Genomic DNA, 23,785 nt, shown 5'->3' with positions numbered 1-23,785 from the left:
TAATGATTTATATAGTAATTCTACTTTTGGGGCTCTCCAAAGGAAGTAATTTTAAATATAGAAATAGATACATATTATATAATTTTTTACAGAAAAACGGGAAACAACTAAACATCTTGTTAATATAAGTAATGTTTAAAGAAGCAGTGATCCATTCACATAAAGAAATATTATTTAATCATAAAATTTTCTTTAAAAAAAAAGTTTCATTGATTTCAGAGAGGAAGGAGAAGGAGAGATTAGAAACATCAGTGATGAGAGAGAATTATTGATTGGCTGCCTTCTGCACGCCCCCTACTGGGGGTCAAGCCCCCAACCCAGGCATGTGTCCTTGACCAGAATCCAACCTGGGACCCTTTAGTCCGAAGGCTGACGCTCTATCCACTGAGCCAAACCAGCTAGAGCAAAATTTTCCTTAAAAAGTTCTTAATATAGGGAAATGCTTATGCTAAAATATTATGTAGATAAAAGCAGGTTACAGAATTTTATATCATCTTAAAGACTAGAAGGAAATTTGTAAAATATAATTTTGGTGCTTTTTATAACTGGGATTATTATTATTTTTTCCTTCTTAATATGTATTCTCCAAATTTTCTATATCGGACATACAATTTTTTTAATAATGAAAAAAATGGCACACAAAAATCAGTATCTTGATCTTTAGATACTATAACCAGACACTATCAAGGGATTTAATGGCATCATTTGAAAAGGAATTTGTTTAAAAAAAGAGGAGTGGCAACAGATAATCCAAATTAATAGACTGTTAAAGGGATTAATGCTAAACCTATTTTCAGATTACAATTTTGTAAATGACCTGGAGAGAGATGTATCTTGTGGTCCTCCAACTTTGCAGGACTTTTAGGTTGAAATGCCAATGGAATTGGTATTAAGTATATAACAATTTTGAGAAACTGTATATGAGTGAGCAGAAAAGTGTTAAGGGATTTCTAGTTGGTTGGTATGTGTTAAAGATTGCTCATTTTGGATGGTTAATTGTTCCTATGGATTGTATTCTGAACTACAGAGTTTAGCTAAACATGTAAATGAATTCTTACAGTATTTAAATAAACGAGTTGGCCTAACTTAGAGGTTTATATCAAGGAGAACAATCAGTGTTCTTCACAGCAAGGGTTTTTGGATTGCTGCAACACTGCTGCTTCAGATGGGTTTTGGGTCAGATTCAGTGTGACAGTTTTTGTATTCTTCTTTTCCCAAGGGCATATACCTTTCTGAGTGAGGAGCCCTATTATCGATACATAAAAACAAGCAGCATCCCTTGAGATGTATCTAAAAATAAGATAGTAAGCTTTGTAAATAGCATAGCAATACATTTTAATTTTAAGTATGTGGTCACAGAAGGGCATCAATGAAAGGATTTCAGGAGAACCACTAAAATGTTATTTATATTTTATAAATCTTTATTGTTGCAAATATTACATATGTCCTCCTTTTTCCCCCATTGCTCTCCCCCACCCCCTTTCCCCATGTTATTTATTTATTTATTTTTAAAATTAAATGAGATTGTTGTAGTTGATAAGTCTTCTCAGAAACACTTTTTACTAGTATTGTAGTGAGAAGAAGTGGTTTTCAAATGCTGGTCTTTGATGAGGTTTTCATCTGTTCTGTGTTGAAATAAATATCAGAACATTGTAGTGCATGTGGTTTTCATAGCTCATCGGTTTTATGATGTACATTTTCCCACATTTTAGCACTTCTGAAAATGAAGTGTTTTATAGTCAAAGGTATCTTAAAATCTTTGTTGTGAAACAGTTGTCACTGCCCACACACCTGTGAACTTAATTATTAATCCTGCTGTTATGACTAGACAACTGCAACCCACTGAAGTTTCAATGAACATGCCATTTATGGGAGAGATTACCTACTCTGGGTTGTCTTCTGAATCCTTCTATTAGTTACATCTTCCAGAGATAACTTTTGGTAAGATCAAAAAAGGTATGGCATGGAGACTTGGACAATGTGTGTTGGTTGCTTAGATAACAGTCCCAGAGGCAATAGAGGAACACTTTTAAAAGAAATAATTGCATCACTAATTCTTTAAATGGCACAGAGGGTGATAATATGGAAAAACAAGGATTACTGATGACTCTGACTTAAAGAAATTAAACACAACAGTGCTATATGAAAAATCATGTCTAAATAAGCTTAAAAGAGCTTTTCAAATAATCTATACTAATAAAAGGGTAATATGCTAATCAGACCAGAAATCTTCTGGACGTCATTCCAGACAAAGCCGCAGCAGCTGCCTGAGCCTCGGCTGCGAGGGCCGGGCTGAGGCTCAGGCAGGGCGTGGATGGCGGCAGCTGCTGCTGCTGCGAGGGCGGGCTAAGGCTCAGGCAGCCGCGGCAGCCGGCAATGGCAGCAGCAGCGGCGTGATGGGGGCGTCTCCTTCCCTTGATTGGCCCAGGCGCCTCCTGCAGAGGGAGGCCAGAGGCACCAATAGTGAGGGGGTGATGGGGGTGGTGCCTTCCCATGATTGGCCAGTCGCCTCCCGCAGAGGGAGGCCAGACTGCAGCTTAGGCTCGCTCCCTCTGGGAAGCGGACCTAAGCCATTAGTAGGATATCCCCTGAGGGCTCCCGGACTGTGAGGGGGCAGGCTGGACTGAGGGGACCCCCTCCACCCCCCAGTGCACAAATTTTCGTGCACCGGGCCTCTAGTATTTATATAAAAGGCCAATATGATAAGTGCCCAACTGTCCCACTGGTTGCTATGATGTGCACTGACCACCAGGGGCCAGGCGCTCAACACAGGAGCTGCCGTGACGTGCACTGGTATCACGGACCTGGCACCCACAAAGCAATACTCAGCTTCCCCCAAGTGGGACATAGGCCCTGCCACCACCCAATAGCCCACCAAATTGCAGCCGACGCTGCCATGGCGCAAAATGTGGCCCACAGCCCAGCCCAGCCCGAAAATGGTCGCTGTGGGCTGTGGGCGCCGGGTAATGATGTCATGTAGCAATGCCCAGCTTCCTCTCCCTAGCAACGACTAGCTTCCTTGCAGTTTTTTTAGTCCAGGAACATGACTTGCTTTATAGCCAGGTGCAAGCATTTCACATGTTAACCAAATGTCTGTGAAGCGTTTTCCTGTGCCTCATCTCATTTGATTCTCACAGAAGTCCTGGAGTAGGTAGATAGGAGACTTGGTGGAATCCTATTTTCTTTTCATTAGCCAGAAAACGAAGATTTAGAAAGTTTAGAAACTTCACCCGAATGAAAAGAAGTAAGAAATGGACCTTGAAAATGACTTTAGGTTTTCTCACTGCGCAAAATATAGTCAGACACTGCTGCAGTTAAATATTTTACCCTTTGTTCTCCTTGCGTGATCTACCATAATAATCTGCTTCATGTTGATATTTACTGCTGTGTTGCTGACAATTACCTGAAACTTGGGGTGATTCTCTGGGCTGGAAAAAGTTTAACTACATCAGAAAGCAGGTCTAATTAAGCAAGTTTATCCTATATATATATAAAAGGCTAAGTTGAATCGCACATGTGCAATACATATAAAGCTCTCGCTGGCACCAATCGCAGGTGTGTGTTTCAATCTGTTATTGTCGATCGTGAATTTGGTTGACACTTCTATTATATAGAAAGGGCGAATAGTGATATTAAAATATTTCTTCTAATTAATTTCCTTTCAATGTGCACGAATCGTACACTGGGCCACTAGTTGTAAAATAAAAAGTTGTAAGCAATGAAAAAATGTAAGTCCTAGTTTAATTGGGAGGTTTTGTTTTTTTGTAGCACATACAATAATGTGCACCTTAATATTAATGGTATCTTGGAGTCAATGAAATGTGGTGAATTTACTCAGTTTAAGGGATTGAGATTATCTTAAAATTGTGCTCTTACTATTTGGTGTTACGTTTGTTTTGTAAGTTAATGGTGATTGTAGATAAATGGTTGTGTTTTAAATGTCCATTCTTAGTAAAATAAAAAATTGGTGTTCCAAATTTCTCTTGAAATTATTTTGGCCTGTGAAATTCAGAGATCCATGAGCCAATGTTATATGACATCTAGCATATTAATCTTAGTGTTTGTATATTTCTCACAAGAGGTTCGAGTTTATTTTTTAGTTTTTTGGTTTAAACAGATTTCACAGAATGGTTAATAACAAAATACTAGGTGCTGACAGCCTATTTTGTTTGGATTTATATTTTTTACTTCCGCTTTGTCTTTTTTTACTTTGCTTTAACCAGTCCTGTGGAATTAAGTTTACTGTGCTAATAGGCAGATAACCACTTAAAAAACGAATGGTAAAAAGTTTTTTTTGGTCATTCTTTACCTTATATGCATGGAATAATTTGAGCAACACTGGAAGGCTCCTCCCCTAACCATGTATGTCTCTCTTGCTGCCCCTGATTGGCCCCACGACCACCCCAATCGGGTGGGCTGTCTGGACCCCACCCATGCACGAATTTGTGTACCAGGCCTCTAGTATACATAATAAATTGGAGTGTGGCTTTAATTTTAAGATCCCTCTGTAGAAATTGGTCCTTTTCCAGAAGAAATGATAAGAAAGCTTGGTTTAGTGCTTAAAGTTATGAAGTTGGTGTCAGTAGAGTGTCTGAATTGGAAGATATTTTCTTTGCTCTTAAAGATTTTCAACTTCTGTTTCACAAACTTCCTGTAATATGGAAATATTTAGAGCAATACTTATTTTAAGTTAATATGAAATTTATTAGGCAGCCAAAAATTTAATTTACTATTTTTCCTTGAGTTAATGGGATTATTTCATATAAGTTTTTTGTGTGTGATTGTTCTTAAGTTTAAGTTTTAAAAATAAACTACATTGTTTGATTGCCGAGTCAGACTTTTTTTTGTATTCTGGCAATTTACAGAGTAAATTGGTTGTCATAAACTTGACTTGTTTATGAATATATACAGAAGGATTTCCAAATCACTACACAATTAATCTCAATGGATATTTTGAAAATAAGAATTAACAGAAACAAAGGGATACTATTTCTTATCCATCAAATTGACAAAATTAAAAATTCTGAGAATATCTAATATTGATAAGGATATAGAGAAATGGGAATTTTTAACTATTGCTGATGTTGGAGAAATATAATTTAAGCCAAAGCCTCCTGCCATCTCAGAAAACCTCTCTTCAGAGGTAGAAGAGAAAGAAAACAATTTAATGTTTGAAGAAACATTAATCTAGAATGTGATGCATATCACGGGCAATCTGCTAAGAGATTGCAAAGACCTACAGAGAATTCACCCTTTATGTAGTTACATACACACTCTCATGAGAAACTATAATAGCGCTCAAGTAAGAAGACTGATGGCAACATTTGTCACACATAGTTTAAACTAAATTCACTTGGTTGTTGGGGTGATCATATATATTGTTTTTAGCTAATTGGCTTTATCCAAAGGAAAAAATAAACATTTTTTATGTTTTGGTGTTCTAAAAAATATTTACTCAATTATTTTCTTTCATATACTAACCGTTTTCTGTTTCTTCTTTTATTTTGTTTAAATAACCCCTCAAATTGTAGAGCATATTGTTCTGGAATGAAGACTGTTGTAAATAAATAAGCAGATGGATAAAAGCAAGTTTGGTTTAATCAGTATGTGAGCTTACCAGATTGCTTGCTAGAGACGTTGTATGTAGCTGGTTCAGTTGCAAATATTAACATCCAAACTGATGATCCCACTGCCCATTAAGCTATTTTAGGCCGTATAGGTTTAATGAGGGTTTTGTGTCTTGTGTGATGTCTGTAGTACATTGCTTTGCTGACTCCAGTTTCCCTTTCTCTTTATATAGGACCGCAGCTGAATGCACAGCTGGAAGGTTGGCTTTCACAAGTACAGTCTACAAAAAGACCTGCTAGAGCCATAATTGCACCGTAAGTTTTAAGGGTCTTTACCCAGAATATTTTATATGTTAATTGTTAATAAAGAATGAGTATCTGCAGGTTGAGCTATAAACTAAAACCCAAAAGACATATTGAGCTGACAAAATTATATTCAGTAAATTTCATGATTCCCGTGGTTTTCACTCTAACTCAAGGGTAAAGGAGATTGGCTACTTTATTTTCTCAGATGCAGTAATTTCAAAATTTATGTTTGGTAATAAAACTGCTTTTTAAAACAGATGGGCTGTTTACATTAGGTAAACTTGGAGATTTTGGTATTAATTGGTATAAATGAATAAGTTCTATTTTAAACATTAAAAAGATCTACTTTAATCAAGATAATTTTTAACTTATAATGAAAAATATGCTTTAACCATAATACAGTGCAATATGGAATAGCAACCAAAGTTTTGTTGGAGGGGTAGATTTTTTTATAATGGAAATCTGTGACTCTTTTGTCTTTGAATGTTAGAGGGCTTTTTAAAAGAACTGACAGCAAATATGCAGTTAATGATGTGTCTGTGTATGATATGAATTCAGTTAATTTTGATTTGGTTTCCAGTGCTAATATTGAAAACACATTGTTTTTTAAGCACATGTTAACATTTTTCTGAGAAGAGTAAAAGTTGGAGTTTGTGGAGTTTCTTCTCACAGCAGCATCTTTTATGACTTCTATTGAGTTAAGGTTGGTACCCTGATAAATAATAAATAGTGAAAATAATGATAGCAACCATTCATTAAACAGTAGGAGAATTAAGTGATTAAATATACATAAAGAGCCTACATTAATGTTTGGCATGTAATAAGTATTCCAGAAATGTTAGGTATTTTATGTGCCAAACATTTTGTCAAGTACTCCATTTGTATGTTCTAACTTGATCTCATTTGATAGATACAGAAAAGCTTTGTGACATACAAGTTATTTAATCTCTTGTGCCTTTGTCTCATTAGTATAATTGGAATAATAATAGTAATTCCATATTCTTTTTTTGATGATTAAATGAGCTAATCTTTATAAAACTTTTAGCATAATGACTTGTAATTATTTATTTAGTCATTCAGCAAATATGTACCAGGCTAAATGCCAAGTACTCTTCTTTGTGATGCTTTTTGAATAAGTCAAAATCACTTCTCTCATAGTGCTTACATTTTAGTGCCCAGGGAAGACAGACAGAAAACAAATGATTATATTCAGTGTCAGGTGCTAATGGGTGCTAAGAAGAAAAAGCAGAAAAGAAGATTGAGAGTCACATGTGGGCAGGGAGTTGCTAGTTTTTATATGATAGTAAGAATAGGTCTTCCTGAGAGAGAAGTTACACAGATAGCCAGGAAAAGAGGGTTTCAGGATGGGGAACAGCGAGCACAAAGGGTCTAAAGCAGGATATGCTTAGTGTACTTGAGAAAAAGCAAGAAGGCCAGTGTAGCTGGAGAGGCCAAAAAGGTAGTGGATGCCAGGCATCAGGGACTAAGATCATGGAGAAGCTTTGTAGACTATCATAAAAACTTTGGTTTTTATTCCAAGTGAAATGGCTAGGAGGAGAACCAAGGGTGAGTGCTGTTTCTGGGAGGCAAAAGGATGAAAAACGTGTCAGGGAAGATAAAGGATCAACTGTATCAGATTCTGCCAATTGGTCAAATAAGATAAGGATTCAGATTTGATCATTGGATTTTGCAGTGTGGACATTGCTGGTTACCTTGATAAGAACAATATTTGTGGCCCGGCCAGTGTGGCTCAGTATTGAGTGTTGACCTATGAACCGAGAGGTAACTGGCTCGATTCCCAACCAGGGCACATGCCTGGGTTGTGGGCTCGATCCCCCCAGTAAGAGAGCGTGCAGGAGGCAACTGATAGATACTTCTCTCATTGATGTTTCTATTTCTCTATCTCTTAAAAAAAAAAAAGCAATTTTTGTGGAGTGATAGGGATGAAAGCATGATTGGTGTGGATTCAAGAAAGAATCTGATAGTGAAATGAAAATTGTGAATGTAGATTTTTTTTTTGAGAAATTTTGCTATAAACTAAGGAAATAGGGTAATGAGAATATAGTGTCAGGGAGAGGTAAGAGGGGAAGTTGGTATAAGTGAGATCCTTGATTGGGTGACAAACAGTGGATCTCTTTTCAGTAACGTATGAGCTATGTTGTATTGTCTTGCCCCTTACTTTGCTGGTATTTGACTATTATGGTATGTTACTTTCCTAGTTAAAACTTGTTCTAAATGTGGGAGCTGAGCTGAATCAACGTATAATTAAGTCGAGGTTAGTTATTCATGAAAAATAGCTGGATTTATTTCCTTCTTGTAGCTAGTTTAAAATTGAAATAATTGGCAGTGACCTGGGAAATGAATTGTTTGCGCCTGTTACAAATACATTGATTTATAAAAGATTTCCAAGTTACCAATAGAAATTTGAAAATAGTTTTGACTTTGGGTGCATGTTTTTGCTGCATAGTGACTTTGTAATGTTACTGCATATATGGGCAATATCCATTTTGTTAACATATGAAAACTAAGCTCACTAAGTAGTCATGTATCTTATTATATAGTTTCCAGAAGTAATTATTTTTCCTTTGCAGAGTAACTTTTTTTTTTTTGGTAGAAAAGTAACAACAAATACTTTATTGTTATATAGGCAAAAATGGTTTTTGTTAAGAATATGTTATATAGTAATTTAGGACACTTACAAATTTAAGATTTCTGCTTTTATTTCAAATCAAGCCTATAAAAAACATACTTTAAATTTTATAAATTCTAGCTCTCTGGAACCAACTGTTCTTAGATTTTGCTGTATAGGCATAAATCATATAAGAGGGAACCTAAAAAGAAAACAAACTCAGAACCTAGATAGCACACTTTTGAAAGTGCTTACATCAGATTGCTCATTTTTATATTGATGTAGATGAAATAGAATGATGTCATTTAAGAATAAATATTGACCCGTAAATCACTGTTGATCAAGCTTAATGAATTCTAGCCTATATGACATATAGGCAGGCACATTTGAAGGATTCAAAATAATTTAATTTGATTAAAAAAAATCCTTTGTTTGAACTAAAAACTACCTTACTTATCTTGAGGCACAGGAGACAATATATGTCCCAGGGATATATACTGAAATGAAATCAAGAACTAGGAGTTCCAAAAACCTTTCTGCTATGACTGCCAAAATTGTTGTTTGTCTTGAAGTATGCAGGAATATCTCAGCAATCCTTAGAATGGAGCTGTATAGGTATGCATCACTTAAGAAACCTCTTATTGAATATAAAAATATAATCAGATAATTGGTAAGGGGCTTATTTTTTACTATATACCAGATATTATGAATATTGAAGCCCCCCTCATATATGAAAAATGAAGTTTTCCATGTTAGCAGTTAACCTAGTAGGAGTAGTTTCATTTTTCATTATTTATCCTTCTCTGTTTGACTTTTTTACTATATACCTGTATTACTTCTAATATAAAAATTAGTTTTAAAAAGTTAAAAGGTAAAAAACATTTATATAGAACACTAGGTTGTGTACAGTGAAGCATACCTGTAGAGCTGTTATCAGTGTGTATCATGAGACAATGAATCTTCATAAATTACTTAGTTGATTTAAGTTACTAGAAGTATGCAACTTGTTTATTTCTCACCCTTGTTTATATTAAGCAATAGGTTATTCATGCCAATATCTGAAATCCTATCCAAAAAATCTAGATATGCAACAGTATGGTTAGTTTATTCTTGTTTGACTTGAATAACTTTAATAACATTCTTTAGCTCATAGCTTACTTAATTTTTGTGAGATTCCATTTTGTAAAAATAAAATATTCTGAATAATGACTATCTAACCTGGACATTTTGGGGAGATATAATCATCTATTAATATGTCTTATTGAAGCAGGAATCTTGAGGGCCATTGAGCAATGCCTGTGAAAGAAAATAATGAAAGACTAGGCTCAGCAAAATAAAATTGAGAGAGGCATTGTGGAGGCTGCAAACAGTTTAGGGCCACTTGTCATTCAAGTTGGTCCCATATGTTCACAGGTGTTTTTAAATTTAGTTTCTATCTTGCCAGAGCATACTTTAGCTTAAGTAGATCTTAGAAACTTTTCTTATCACTAGAATCTTTTTATTTCACCTGGTCCAGTGTTCTCATTTCATCTAGTCCAATCTTTTTAATTTGCTTTTTTGCTGCTATTAAGTAGAACTAGTAGTATGAGAAACTGATTTTGTTGAATCCAAATAAGCATTCTTTACTATTCCCTATATCCTCTTTGATAAAAAACCTCTTATAGAATGTGAGATAACCTCTTGGCATTACAGTTTATACTATTCACCTATAATCTTGGCAGTCTGAGACTGAACAGGGAAAGTCAGTGTCATGTAGTATTGGGTAATTTTCCTGACATAGGAATTTAAATTACACCATGCTGCAAGGTTGCTGCATGGGAACCTGTCACTTAACCAGTGAATGATCATGGACAGTGGCTTGTATCCTCATTTGACTGCAGCTCTTTGGGGGCACAGAGATTCTGGACAGTTAGGAGCTGGACTTGCTAGTGTAAAGGGTCTATTGTGTAGGATGAAGGGAGAAGCAAAAGTACTCTCTGTTAAAAGAAGGCCCCGTTTTTAGAGGCATGGTTTAGCGCCCGTGGTCGGCAAACTGCGGCTCGCGAGCCACATGCGGCTCTTTGGCCCCTTGAGTGTGGCTCTTCCTAAGCCTTAGGAGTACCCTAATTAAGTTAATAACAATGTACCTACCTATATAGTTTAAGTTTAAAAATTTGACTCTCAAAAGAAATTTCAATCGTTGTACTGTTGATATTTGGCTCTGTTGACTAATGAGTTTGCCGACCACTGGTTTAGCCTAATGATAAATTGTAGGTATCCTATCTAATAAAAGAGAAACATGGTAATTAGCCGTACGGCCGCTACCCTTCCCATTGGCTAATCAGGGCGATATGCAAATTAACTGACAACCAAGATGGTGGCCGGCAGCTATGCACTGAAGCGAACAGGGAGGCTTGCTTGCTCCAGTGACTGGCGGACTCCAACGTTCCCCGCCTGACTTGCCGGCCTCTCAGTTGCAACTCTAAGCAACTATGTTGCAAATATAGAAGCTAAACAAAACCCCAGAAACCTGTTTTAGTCAGCCGGGCTTCATCCAGCTGGACCGCAACATTGTATCAAATACAGAAGGTAAACAAAGGCTAGAAAATTGCTTTCAGCAGCCGAGGCCTCAGAGCTAAAGCTGGCCCAGAATAAAAAAAGAAAAAAGAAAAAAAGGAGCAGTTGGGAGCTCCAGTCACCCGCCAGCCTGAAAACGGCCCTCAGCCCCTCAGCCAGGCTGGCCAGGCACCCCAGTGGGGAACCCCCACCCTGATCCAGGGCAAACCAGCCAGCCCCCACCCGTGCACCAGGCCTCTATTCTATATAGTAAAAGGGTAATATGCCTCCCAGCACTAGGATCAGCGGAGCCGCGAGGCCTCCCAGCACCTGGATCAGCGTGACAGGGGGCAGCACCCAAACCCCCTGATCGCCCTGCTGCTCTGTGTGTGACAGGGGGCGGGGCCACAACCTCCCTATCCGCCCTGCTCTGTTCGTGACAGGGGAAGGTGCCCCAACCCCCTGATCAGCCCTGCTCTGTGCCTGATAGGGGGGAGCTCCCCAATCCCCTGATCGCCCTGCGGCTCTGTGTGTGACAGGGTGCAGCGCCCTAACCCCCTGATCGGCCCTGCTCTGTGTGTGACAGGGTGCAGCGCCCCAACCCCCTGATCGGCCCTGCTCTGTGGGTGATAGAGGGTGGCGCCCCAACCCCCCGCCCCCCACTGGCCCTGCTCTGTGTGTGACGAGGTAGAGCCATAACCTCCCCATCGGCCCTGCCCTGAGTGTGACAGTGGTGGCGCCCCAACCCCCTGATCGGCCCTGCTCTGTGGGTGATAGAGGCCGGCGCCCCAACCCCCTGATCTGCCCTGCTCTGTGTGTGACAGGGTGCGGTGCCCCAACTCCCCTATCGGCCCTACTCTGTGAGTGACAGGGGGGAGCTCCCAACCCCCTGATGGGCCCTGCTCTGTGCGTGACAGGGGGCAGCACCCCAACCCCCTGATCCACCCTGCTCTGTGTGTGACAGGGGGCCGTGCCCCAACTCCCCTATTGGCCCTGCTCTGTTCGTGACACAGGGGAGCTCCTCAACCCCCTGATTGGCCCTGCTCTGTGAGTGACAGGGGGGAGCTCCTCAATCCCCTGATCGGCCCTGCTCTGTGCGTGACAGGGGGTGGTGCCGCAACTTCCCTATCGACCCTGCCTTGAGTGTGACAGGGGGCGGTGCCCCAACCCCCCAATCGGCTGTACCCTGAGCGTGACTAGGGGTGGCATCGCAACCTCCCGATCCGCCCTGCTCTGTGCATGACAGGGGGCAGCGCCCGAACTCCCCAATCGGCCCTGCTCTGAGCCCGACCAGGGGCTGCACCTAGGGATTGGGCCTGCCCTCTGCCACCCGGGAGTAGGCCTAAGCCAGCAGGTCATTATCTCCTGAGGGGTCCCAGACTGCGAGAGGGCACAGGATGGGCTGAGGGACCCCCTCTCCCCCCGAGTGCACAAATTTTTGTGCACCAGGCCTCTAGTTAAAGTATAATTTTGTATTTGCTTTCATGGAAAGTTACACTGGGAGCTAGGGTGACCTGGAAAAGCTAGCATGGATGACTTTGTATTTAGGATTTTAATAGCTTTTAAAAGACTGACTGGACATGCTTTTATGATGCATACTCAAAATTATAAAGCTCAGATTTTTATTGGTCTTCTGGCTATTAAGCACAAAAGAAAAAACACTTAGATATTCCCTAGTGAAGCCTCCTTTAATAGGAGTGATCCCTTAATGAAACCTTGTTTCCACATAAATGTAGAATCATAGATTCTATTAGCAAGAGAAGTGGGCAGGAACAGAGGATCAGTGGTGAGATTTGATAATTATTACTGTGACTTTTTTCATTATCATATATCTGGGCCAGGGTAAAGGAAAGTATTAGAAATTCTTTTTGACAATGAATGAATTAGAGTTTCTCATGATGAGGGCTTAGGAGGGTGATATATTTAATGATTTGTTTTTTGGTAATTGATTTCAGAGAGGAAGGGAGAGGGAAAGAGAGGTAGAAACATCAATGATGAGAGAATCATTGATCAGCTGTCTTCTGTATGCCCTACACTGGGGAGTGAGCTCACAACCCAGGACACTCCAACCAACTGAGCCACACTGGCCAGGGCAGATGAGGATCATTTAAAAAAATAGAGCTTCATTGTGGTATGATTACTATCTGCATATATGTAAAGTGTACTATTTGATAATGCTGAGATATGTGTACACCTATGAAACTGTTACCACTATTAAGATAATGAACATATTCATCATCCTCAAAAGTTTCCTTGTGCACTTTTGTATTTTTTCACGTCCACTGATATATTTTCTGTCACTATACAGGGTGGGGCAAAAGATTTACAGTTGTGAGTATGTGAAACATGGAGTTCATTCTTACATTATTTATTTTTAAAATATATTTTTTAATTAATTTCAAGAGAAAGGAAGAGGTAGAGAGAGATAGAAACATCAGTGATGAGACAGAACCATTAATTGGCTGCCTCCTGCATACTCCCCAATGGGGATCAAGCCCGAAACCTGGGCATGTGCCCTTGACTGGAATCGAACCCTGGGACCCTTGAGTCTGCAGGTCGGCACTCTATCCACTCAGCCAAACCGGCTAGAGCTATTTATTAATTATTGTCTTTTTTAAAAAAAAATATTTTATTGATTTTTTACAGAGAGAAAGGGAGAGGGATAGAGAGTTAGAAACATTGATGAGAGAGGAACATCAATTCAGCTGCCTCCTGTACACTCCCTACTGGGGATGTGCCTGCAACCAAGGTACATGCCCTTGACCGGAATCGAACCTGGGACCCTTCAGTCCACAGGCCGATGCTCTATCCACTGAGCCAAACCAGTCAGGGCTATTAATTATTGTCTTATTTTCCATACAAACAACTAGAAACCTACTTTTGCCCCACCTTATAGATTAATTTTTATTTTCTAGAGTTATTTAAATGGAATCATATAGTCTGAACTTTTCTGTCTGACTTTTTTCACTTAGCATATTTGTTTATTGATTTTTACCACTTTTAAGCATAATTATTTTAAGTGTATCAGTAGTTCCTTCCTTTCTATTGCTGAAGAGTATTTTATTGTATGGATACACCTCAATTTATCCATTCACCTTTTGAGGGTCATTTAGTTGTTTCCAGTTTTTGGCTATTGAAATAAGCAATAAAACTAGCATGTAGAAATGTTTGTGTGGACACTTTTTTTTTTAAAGAATGGAATGGTTTAGGTCATAGTGCAGGAATATGTTTAACTTTTTAAGAAATTGCCAACTGTTTTCCACTGTAGTTGTACTGTTCTACATTTCCACAAGTACAGACTGAGTTTCAGTTCTACATCCTTGCCATACTTGGTGTGGTCACTTTTTTAATTGTAGCCATTCTAGTGGGTGTTTAGTGGTAGCTCATTTTAGTTTTAATTTGCCTTTCCTTAATGCCTAAATGATGTTGAGCATTCTTTTATGTGCTTCTTTGCCATCCCAGTATATTTTTGGATGAAGTATCTGTTCACATACTTTCTTATTATAATTTTTTAATTGTGGAAAAATACACATAACAAAATTTGCCATCTTAACCATTTTCAACCAGTTAGTGAACAGTTCAGTACAATGGTAAGTACATTCACATTGTTGTGCAACCAATCTTTAGAACTCTTCGACTTATAAAAGCAGTTATCTATTTTTTTTAAGTATTGCTTTGTTTTGACTTTTTTAACGTATTCAGATATAAATTCATTATCAGATATATGCTTTATAAATATTTTCTTCAAGACAAGTGTTTTGTCTTTTCAGGTTACTAGGCATCTTGAAATTGGTCATGGAGGGGAATGATTTACTCCACATTAATTAGCAAAGTGCTACAAATCAGGGCTTTTATTTTTTGTTGATTTTCTATCTTTTTAAAAAAATTTTATATCATTTCATTTTATTTTATTTGAGAGAAAGAGGAAGAAGGAGACCCTAGATTTGTTGTTTCATTTATTTATACATTCATTGGTTGATATTTGTATGTACCCTGACTGTGGATCGAACCTGCAACCTTGGGGTATCAGGACAATGCTCTAACCAATTGAGCCACCAAGCCAGGGCTTGATTTTCTAGCTTAAGAAAGTAATGGGGAAAGGTTAATAATGCAAATTAAACTTAAAATTATGTTGTGTCTGTAGCCTTTACATTATAAATAGCACAAAAAAGTGAGGAAGGAAATATTCTTTCTAGTATTTGCAAACTATTTTCTAACCTCTAAAGAAGTTATTCAAGTCATTGTTGAATGAGTGATGTGTTCATTGTTTCACTCTTGTCAGTTGCAGCCTTCCCTTGGCTATGAATAAGAGTCAAGCTAAAAATCAGTGGAAACATTCTTTATAATCAGTTGGCTACATGGAATTTGCAATAAAGAGTATTACAAATATTTCAATTGTTTGTTGGGTTCTATTTAGGAAGTAGCGAGATTTGTGTGGTACATATCTTTTTAATTAAGTAAAATTTATAATAAACTTATTTACATATGTATATATCCCCCTCCTCTACCTGCAGAACCAGTTGTTAAAATTTTACCAGTATACCACTGGCCACACATTAATGAGAAAACACTAAGGGAAATGTTTCTAGACATGTAACTTGAATTAGTCAAGAAAGAAAATGAGTTTCAGAAACATTCAATAGGTGATAAGAGACCTAATCTGATGTTGAGACCAGAGGATAAGAGGGTTGTGTAATGGAGAGAGAAGGCCAAGTCAATTCTCTTTATTTAAAAAAATATATATATATTTTATTGATTTCAGACAGGAAGGGAAAGGGAGAGAGAATCATCAATGATGAGAGAAAATCATTGATATTGATAGGCTGCCTCCTGCATGCCCCCTACTGAGGATCTAGGAACCTGGGCATGTGCCCTTAACTAGAGTTGAACCCAGGACCCTTCCTGAAGCTCTATCCACTGAGCCAAACCAGCTAGGGCCCAAGTCAATTCTCAACACTGAAGACACAGAGGGAAGTGAGTTGTTAGTTGTAGGTTATTTGTTTTGGTCTGATTTGACTTGTTCTTGGTTTTATTGTTATGTAATACTCTGTTAATGGTATTGAAGAGGAATGTTAAAATCTCATACAGCATTAGTTTACTTTAGCCACTTCAAGTAAGCCTTGGTTATCTCCAAATCGAACTTTTCTTCTGACCTAAAAAATTACTCGATACTTTTTAAAATTTAAAGTTGGAACAGAGAACAATTATGTGTTTCCTATTATGGTCTAGAAGTTGCATTATTAGTTACATTGCTTTTTAAACTATACATTTGTTATGTTTATCATAATTATTATATTTCTTTCAAAAGTTTTTTTTTTTCCAGAGTATCTTGATTTTTGAATCTGATGATTAAGTTTAAAAAATATTTTGTTTTGTAGCCATGCAGGATATACATACTGTGGGTCTTGTGCTGCTCATGCTTACAAACAAGTGGACCCATCTATTACGTAAGTAATATAGAGACGATTTTGTTATGGGATAATGTTGGGAAGTATAATTGCTTTGTCACTGGAGTAATTTGTTTTGCATACTTATTGTTATTTTATACTCTATTTCATCAGGAATTTGACTTTTTATGAGTTTGATTATATCTTTTATAGGTTATAGAAAGCTTTAATACTATTTCCACTGTCGGAACCTTTAGTTTTTACCTTCCCTTTGGTTGGTAAAATGTTAAGTTCTGGAAATGTTAGGTCAATGTGATATTGTGATTTATAAGAAATATATATTTGGTCATTCAATGACCACAGTGTATTTCTCATGCGTATTTGGTCTTACCCTTAGTCCACAGTTCCTGACGCACACACAGGGCCCAAACCCTTGGAATTACCTCAGTGTTGAATATGACAGAAGTATCTCTTGTTCTAGAGGTATAATGAGGTGACTTTTGGATCCCAACTAAGGATAGGGGCTGGTCGCCAGGAGAAGCAATTATGATTAGAGGGTGGGACCTTTCCAGTCCCACTCCTGACCTCTGGGGAGTGAGGAGGGCCTGGAGGTTGAATCAGTCGCCAGTGCCCAGTGATTCAATCAGTCACAGCTATGTAGTGAAGCCTCCATAAATCCCCGAAGGACAGAGTCCAGGTTGGTGCGATCCAGGGTAGAGCGGCACTCTACTCCCTTTCCCCATACCTCACCCTGTGCATCTCTTCTAACTGGCTGTTCCTGATTACGTCTGCTTATAATAAACCAGTGATTTTTGTAACTACAATGTTTCTCTGAGTTCTGTGAGCTGCTCTAGCAAATTAATCGAAGCTAAGGAGGGGGTCATGGGGATCTCTGGTTTACAGCCAGTTGGTTAGAAGTACAGGTCAGAAGCCTGGCATCTGAAGTGAGGTTTGGGGAGCAGCCTGGTAGGACTGAATGCATAACCTGTGGAATCTGATGCTATCTCCAGGGAGAGTGTTCAAGAATTGCTTGTTGGAGGTGTGGGGAACCCCCTCTCCCCCATGTTCTTTGGCATTGGGTCCAGGAACACTAACAGTTAAATATGCTGGTTTAAAAAATTTTGTTTGGGAAAACCTGGAGATGAGCATTTTAAAGAAAATACAAAGCCCTTTATTCTACTTTAATCATTTGTAACTTAAAATTCTTTATTGTAGTTCATAAAATAAGAATAATTTCTCACTGACAGGATAAGGTTCTCTGAATTATTTTAGAATTGGACATCTTATTTCATATGATGTTTGAAGGATATAAGCATTTAATTTAAAGACAGCTCTGAAATTAGCTTTATAAAAATCTTTCTGGCAAATTGTGACTGAGTAGTATATTGCTCTCTAAAATGAGAAACATGTGAACTTTCAAAAATTTCTGCTGAAAATCACCACCCAAATTACTAAATTTTCTGACCAGTATTTTATTTAAATAGTTAATTTACTATATGTGAACCAGTATCAGGGTCCAATCTGTATTGCTAGTTGTTTCATATTATGTGAATAGATAAAATCAGTCATCTTAATTGTTTCATGTTGATTGTTAGTAGTAATACTAGTAATAGCAATACATCTCTACTAGTAGAGATGAAGCATAATCATTCAAAAGAAGTAACTCACAGCAGCCGTGAGTTTAAGAAGCAAGTCTCACCCATAGCCTACTCTTTTTTCCTTTGAGCAATTTTTTCAGTTTTTTAAAACAAAATTGCCCTTTTTTGTTTCTGTATAGTGTGCTCTGCACATTGTACTGTACCTTTGTTGAAAATTATTTTTACTAAGTTTTAAATAATAAATAAAATGATGTTGCCAAACTGATGAGGTTTTGGTTAGCCCTGCTTCATTTTGATGTGTTGAGGGGCTTCTTTAATAAATATTTCTTGATACATGTTTAATATGCAATTTTAACTAAATTATTTCATGAATAAGAGCAAATAGAAGTTAGATTGTAAAGATTTTCAGAAGTTTCCTTTATTTGACCCTGGATCTGTGAACCAGCTACCATCAAGGTTAGTTTATGTAAGAGCTTTTTCCAAATGTTTTTCTATTTGGCAGAATCTTAATTGATGATGATATGTGCTGGAAGGGTACCCCTGAATTAAATTTGGCCTTAGAATACATTAGAGAGATATGGAGCCAGTATTGGTAGTAGTGGAAAGCTTGTGTTAAATAGTTTGATGGAAAATGAGAGTGGAAGGAAAAAGATAAAGAATAAAAAAGAATGAGAACGAAGGACTAACAAGATGATGGAGATCACTAAAAAGTGAGGCAAATGGTGGATGGTGATGTAATCAGCTTATTTTTCTGTAATTAATACATAATTGAATCTGAATAAATGTGAAGGTCTGAGTGTTAAAAATAATAATGAATAGCCATATTTGTATTCTCTTAAAAAAGCCCCTCTCTGAGATTTGCAATGTCTTCAGAGTCCTTTGAGAAAACAGGAAAAACGTCATTTGGGAACTATGTGAAGTACAGAGGAATAATAAAGAACAGTTCAAGAGCGAAGGTTAAATTCTATACCATTAGCTTCCATTCTTTTCACACTAGTCCATTTTCTACATGTCAATCAGATCATCTTTGTACTCTCTTGCCCTTTGAAGGGATTTTTTACCTTTTTATGATTTTTTTGTAACATCTTGCATAGAATATGTGTTTATTGAGTTATGTAGATCTTTCAAATGTTGACATTTATCATTCAGTGTCAAAAAAATCACATTTGTTCATGTCACCACCAGTTTCATCCGAAAAATCGTTAACTATTGGGAAACTGTCAATTTCACAGGGATGGAAGTTTTGCAGAAGTCTAATTTTCACTTAAAAGCTTCAGTTTTATCATTGGCAACAAACATGTCAGATTTTTTCTTTGAAGTTGCAAGCTCATTTTGATCATCATCTTAGAAAATTTCTGCCAACTTTCTACATTGGAATAACCATAATTTGTCTACAGTCATTTTGATAGCTCACAACTCAGTCACACTAATGCTTTTCCCTGAGACATACTCTGTATGCAGCAGCAGTGCTTTAAGCATTTAGCTTCACAAATTGAATGCATTTTGTCATACAGAATATTTTTATAAAATTGTATTCAAATTTCAAGACTTAATGAAATTAAGTGAAACTGGCCTTAAGAAAAACCCCCCACAAAACTTGGTGTGGGTGAAGAACACATGACTCCTGGTACATTTTGGTTCCATTACCTCGATCGTAATTCTGTTGTGCCAGCGGTTACCCAGCCTCACTTTTGTACCGTATGTGCAGATGTCATCACAGTGAAGAAGGCACACAGCTTCCTTGTGTTATTATGAAAATAGTTTTGATTTTGTGGGTCACGATGAATTCACAGTTCACACTTTGAGAACTGCTGTGATGCAGGGTGATTGGATTTAGGTTGTGGTTAAGGTCTGCTGATTAGGTTTCGGGGAAGGTAAGGTGTCTCTGAGAAAATGATTTTTAAGCCAAGCAAAAGAAATGTGTGAAGGCTTTGAAGTAGGCAAGGTTGTTTGTGTCATCAAGGAACTTCAAGAAGACCAGTATACATAAAGTATTGTGATCAAAGGGAAGAGTAATACAAAAAGGGGCCAGTTTATTTGAGACTTTAGAACCCATTTTAAAGATTTTTGTATTTTACTAGTATCCTCTGGCCATGGAAAGACTTTTTTTTTTTTTTGTAGCAGGAGAGTGATAGGACCCAATTTATGTTTCAAAAATAGCACTCTGGCTGACTGTTTTAAGAAATTTAAAAAATGATACATTTAGTTAGGTTCTTTCCATATTTACAGTTGCAAAGTCTTTTCCTTTTACTAAGACTTTAATTAAAAATAAACTCAGGACATACTTAGTAACTTGATTCAGATCTTTCAGAAAGTCTTGCATGGCAGAAAAAGAGCAAAAAGGAATCTTATTTGGGGCCACACACATTTTATTCTTTAGATAAAATATCTGCACTTGCCATGAAACATCTTTCAAAAATTACTTTTGTTACATTATTTAGAATAAGTAGATGAATATTTATGAGGGCAGACACTCAGGTAACTTACGTATTGGGTGCACAGATGACAATCATAGAAAATAACTCCACAAAGTCAATTCTCTGGAGGTACTATATGTGAAAAACATTTATTTCTCAGAGAATGCTTACTGATTTCCTTTACCCCCCATTTATTCAAATTAAAGGTTTCTTTTATGTGTCACAACTGTGATGACATGGTAATATTGAAAAGTTACTTCTTTAAAGACAAAGCTCCTTGCAGTTTATTAAATGGAGAGTAAGTGACATTGCTTTTAATGCATTACTCATTTCTCTCCAAAATATTTTTATGGCCTTAGTGTTCCTGGATCTTGCAATCTAGCAAGAAAAAAAAGAAAAGAAAATGCATTATCTTTTACTTACCCTATTAATATTCTTTTTGTTAGCATATGGCTAACAGAGACCCGTTTTGCGATTACTACCAGTTTAATGTGCATTGTTTTTTTCTTCAGTGATACTTAGCCTCTTTTGGTTTGTTTTCGGATATATCACTTTTAAGGGTTTTATGTTGATGGAACCTCAGCCTCTTTTTTCCTATTATCTCTCTTAACCAAATGTGGAACTTCACATTTGGGTGAGTTTCTGCCAAACTGGAAAGAATCTGTTGGGTACACAGTTGGTTAATTCAGACTGGAGGAAGTTCTTCCCCCAGCAGACTTAATCTTTTCAGCGAGTGGGTGTCTGACAGAAAGGCCAACAAGGTGAGCAGTCAGTCTTAGAGGAGCAGCTAGGCTTTCCCAGCTGACCTGGGGCCTTTATTTCTGGTGTGCTCATCTTTTGGCCACTGTGAGAACCTTATTACACTTACTTATGAAATGTTTTTATACCTTGAGTTTAGATTGATATTTTAAAAGTCTTGTCATATTTTAATTATCCTGGATTTCCCAGGATTGTTCTGATTTTAAATATTCTGTCCCTCTCCTCTCTCTTTTCATCTAAATGTATTCCTCAAACAAAAAAATGCCTTTTTTTTCATACTTGATTCTTGTTAATATAAATACTTGTCATTAGGCAAGTAAGTCACTGAAATACTCAGTTATCATTGTCTATGTCGAACATTAGCTGTAAAAGAAATCATGGTGATATTTATGTGCTGTTAAGATAGGAGAACATAGTGGTATTTTTCTTCAATTAGGAATCAATAGATTTGATCTTTTTTTCTGAAATGGTTATTGAGTTGATCATAATGGTGATGACAAGAAGCATTATCAGTGGGGGCATTCTTTGGCCTGCAACTTTTTGACATGAAAGAATTAGCTTCTGTGTCATTCTTTGTCCATTAATTGAGCAGTGAGTAGTCCTTAATTTTCTAAGTATTTAGGCAATCATATATTATTCCCTTCTTTCTCAGAATTTTTTTTTTTGGGTCTGTAAGTTTGTGTGTGAGTGTGGTGTGTTTGTGTAAGTTTTGTTCATATGAGTCTAGGAGAAAAGAGAAAATGGATAGTTTTGGAATTTAGATTGTAGGGATGTTGGAAATAAAACGAAAGGAAGTTAATTTTACTCCTGATGTCAAGATAAAAGAATTGTAAAGACTTAAGTTACATTTTAGCACAGTTCTTTTCTTTAGCCTACAGTGCAAATAACACATAATCAAGTTTCTTTGTTTTTGAGAATGACTTCTACTTAAATGGGAACAGAGAAAGCTTATTATACAGAATTTTTCTCAACAAGATGTCTTTTTTTTCTCTCCATGGAAGACATGGCTTTATCAAAATGCTTCTTTGTAATGATATTTTTCATGAGTTTTTAGAATCTATACTATTATGTATTTTTATTAAAATTGTAGTAGACCTTAGAAGGCAAATTTAAAATGCATTAGAATTTTGAGATTTTACTTAATAGTTGAAACGTTTAAAATTCAGTTACTATAGTTATTGAAAACTTTCTAGCCATTGTAAATACAGAGATAATTTTAAGCATAGCAGGTTGGTTTACTGTAGATAATTAGTAACTGGTATTTCCAGGTGTTGAAGGCCTTCCAACAACAAGAACAAGAACAACAACAAAAATGAAGGCCTTCCAACAGAAAGACAGACAAAATATTAGCTTAATTAACTGAGGAGCAGATTATTCGTAGGTATATCAGTTTGCCAGGGCTGCCATAACAACATGCCACAAACTGGGCAGTTGAAACAACAGAAATTTATTTACCCACAGTTCTGGAGGCTGGAAGTTTGAGATCGAGGTACTGGCAAGATGGTTTCTCCTTGGCTTGCAGATGGGTGCCCTCTTGACGCCTCTCCATGTGGTCACCTCTCTGCGCATGTGTACCCCTGCTGTCTCTTCCTCTTCTTAGAAGGACAGCAGTCATATTGGATTCAGGCCTCACCCTAATGGTTTTATTTTAACTTAATCACCCCTTAAATACCTTATTTTCAAATACCGTTATATGTTGAGGTACTTGGGGGTGAGATTTCAACATATGAATTTTAGGGGAACACAATTTAGTGCATAAGAGTAGGCAATGAAATCAATTACGGAAAACAGTACTACATGTAATTTTAAAAATTTACTCATTTTTTCCCCCTTTTATTTAATAAGGTTTGTGTAGAAGTGTAATTGTTCTGTTTTTTGTTGTATATATCCTAGCCGGAGAATTTTCATCCTTGGGCCTTCTCATCATGTGCCCCTCTCTCGATGTGCACTTTCCAGTGTGGATATATATAGAACACCTCTGTATGACCTTCGTATTGACCAAAAGAGTAAGTATAAAGAAATCATAAAGCTTATAAACAGCTAACGGTTTTTAAATAGGAATTATAAAATGTGAATATCATAGTAATATCTCAAAAAATAAAATTTGTTGTAATTAATCTACAAAAAATAAAAACAAAGAAAGAAAAATCTTCTATGTGCTTAAAAGACAACCACAGTTTTTCTGCCAGCCACAAAAATCTGTCAGATCTGCTAATCTCCAGACTGTAGGAAAGTACTCTGTACTCATTGTACTGTGAGACAAGAAAGTGGTTCCCCCTCACAACTTGGTGAAAGATTCTGGGCAGGTTAGTCTACCTCTATGTATATCACTTTCCTCACTGTAAATAGATAATGGTGATAATGCCTTTTTTCCTCCCAAATTATTTTTATGAGAAAAAATGAGCCTGTAGTTGTGAAACTCGGCAAGAAAGGTGCTACGTAAATCTTAAGTGCATTTTATTTTTAAGATGTTGATTAGTTTGATTTATTTTTTCCATAGGCTTTCAGAAATCACATTTTTAATTTACTTGGGCATTATTTTAAATATTGGATGTGTAAAGTAAAACTTACTGACTTTGAATAGTAG

General features: G+C 37.1%; 1 protein-coding gene across 5 annotated transcripts in view; it reads left to right on the top strand.

The window, feature by feature from the left end:
* Positions 1–23,785, top strand: part of MEMO1 (mediator of cell motility 1) — an 83,559-nt gene that overhangs the window by 26,058 nt on the left and 33,716 nt on the right. Inside the window, exons 2-4 of one of the 5 annotated variants that reach the window (XM_014460568.1) lie at positions 5,801–5,882; positions 16,416–16,484; positions 23,092–23,204. In XM_014460568.1, the coding sequence (XP_014316054.1) occupies positions 16,418–16,484; positions 23,092–23,204 (180 nt within the window). In that variant the 5' untranslated portion in view covers positions 5,801–5,882; positions 16,416–16,417. Of the gene's footprint in view, positions 1–5,800; positions 5,883–6,479; positions 6,577–16,415; positions 16,485–23,091; positions 23,205–23,785 lie in introns of those variants that run through there. The other 4 variants (XR_002830614.1, XM_023758606.1, XR_002830615.1 and 1 more) reach the window with 4 other exon arrangements.

Source organism: Myotis lucifugus, unplaced genomic scaffold, assembly GCF_000147115.1.
Source record: "Myotis lucifugus unplaced genomic scaffold, Myoluc2.0 scaffold_134, whole genome shotgun sequence".
Lineage (NCBI taxonomy): Eukaryota > Metazoa > Chordata > Mammalia > Chiroptera > Vespertilionidae > Myotis > Myotis lucifugus.
The sequence above is the reverse complement of the archived record's forward strand: the minus strand, read 5'-3'. Positions and strand labels throughout refer to the sequence as shown.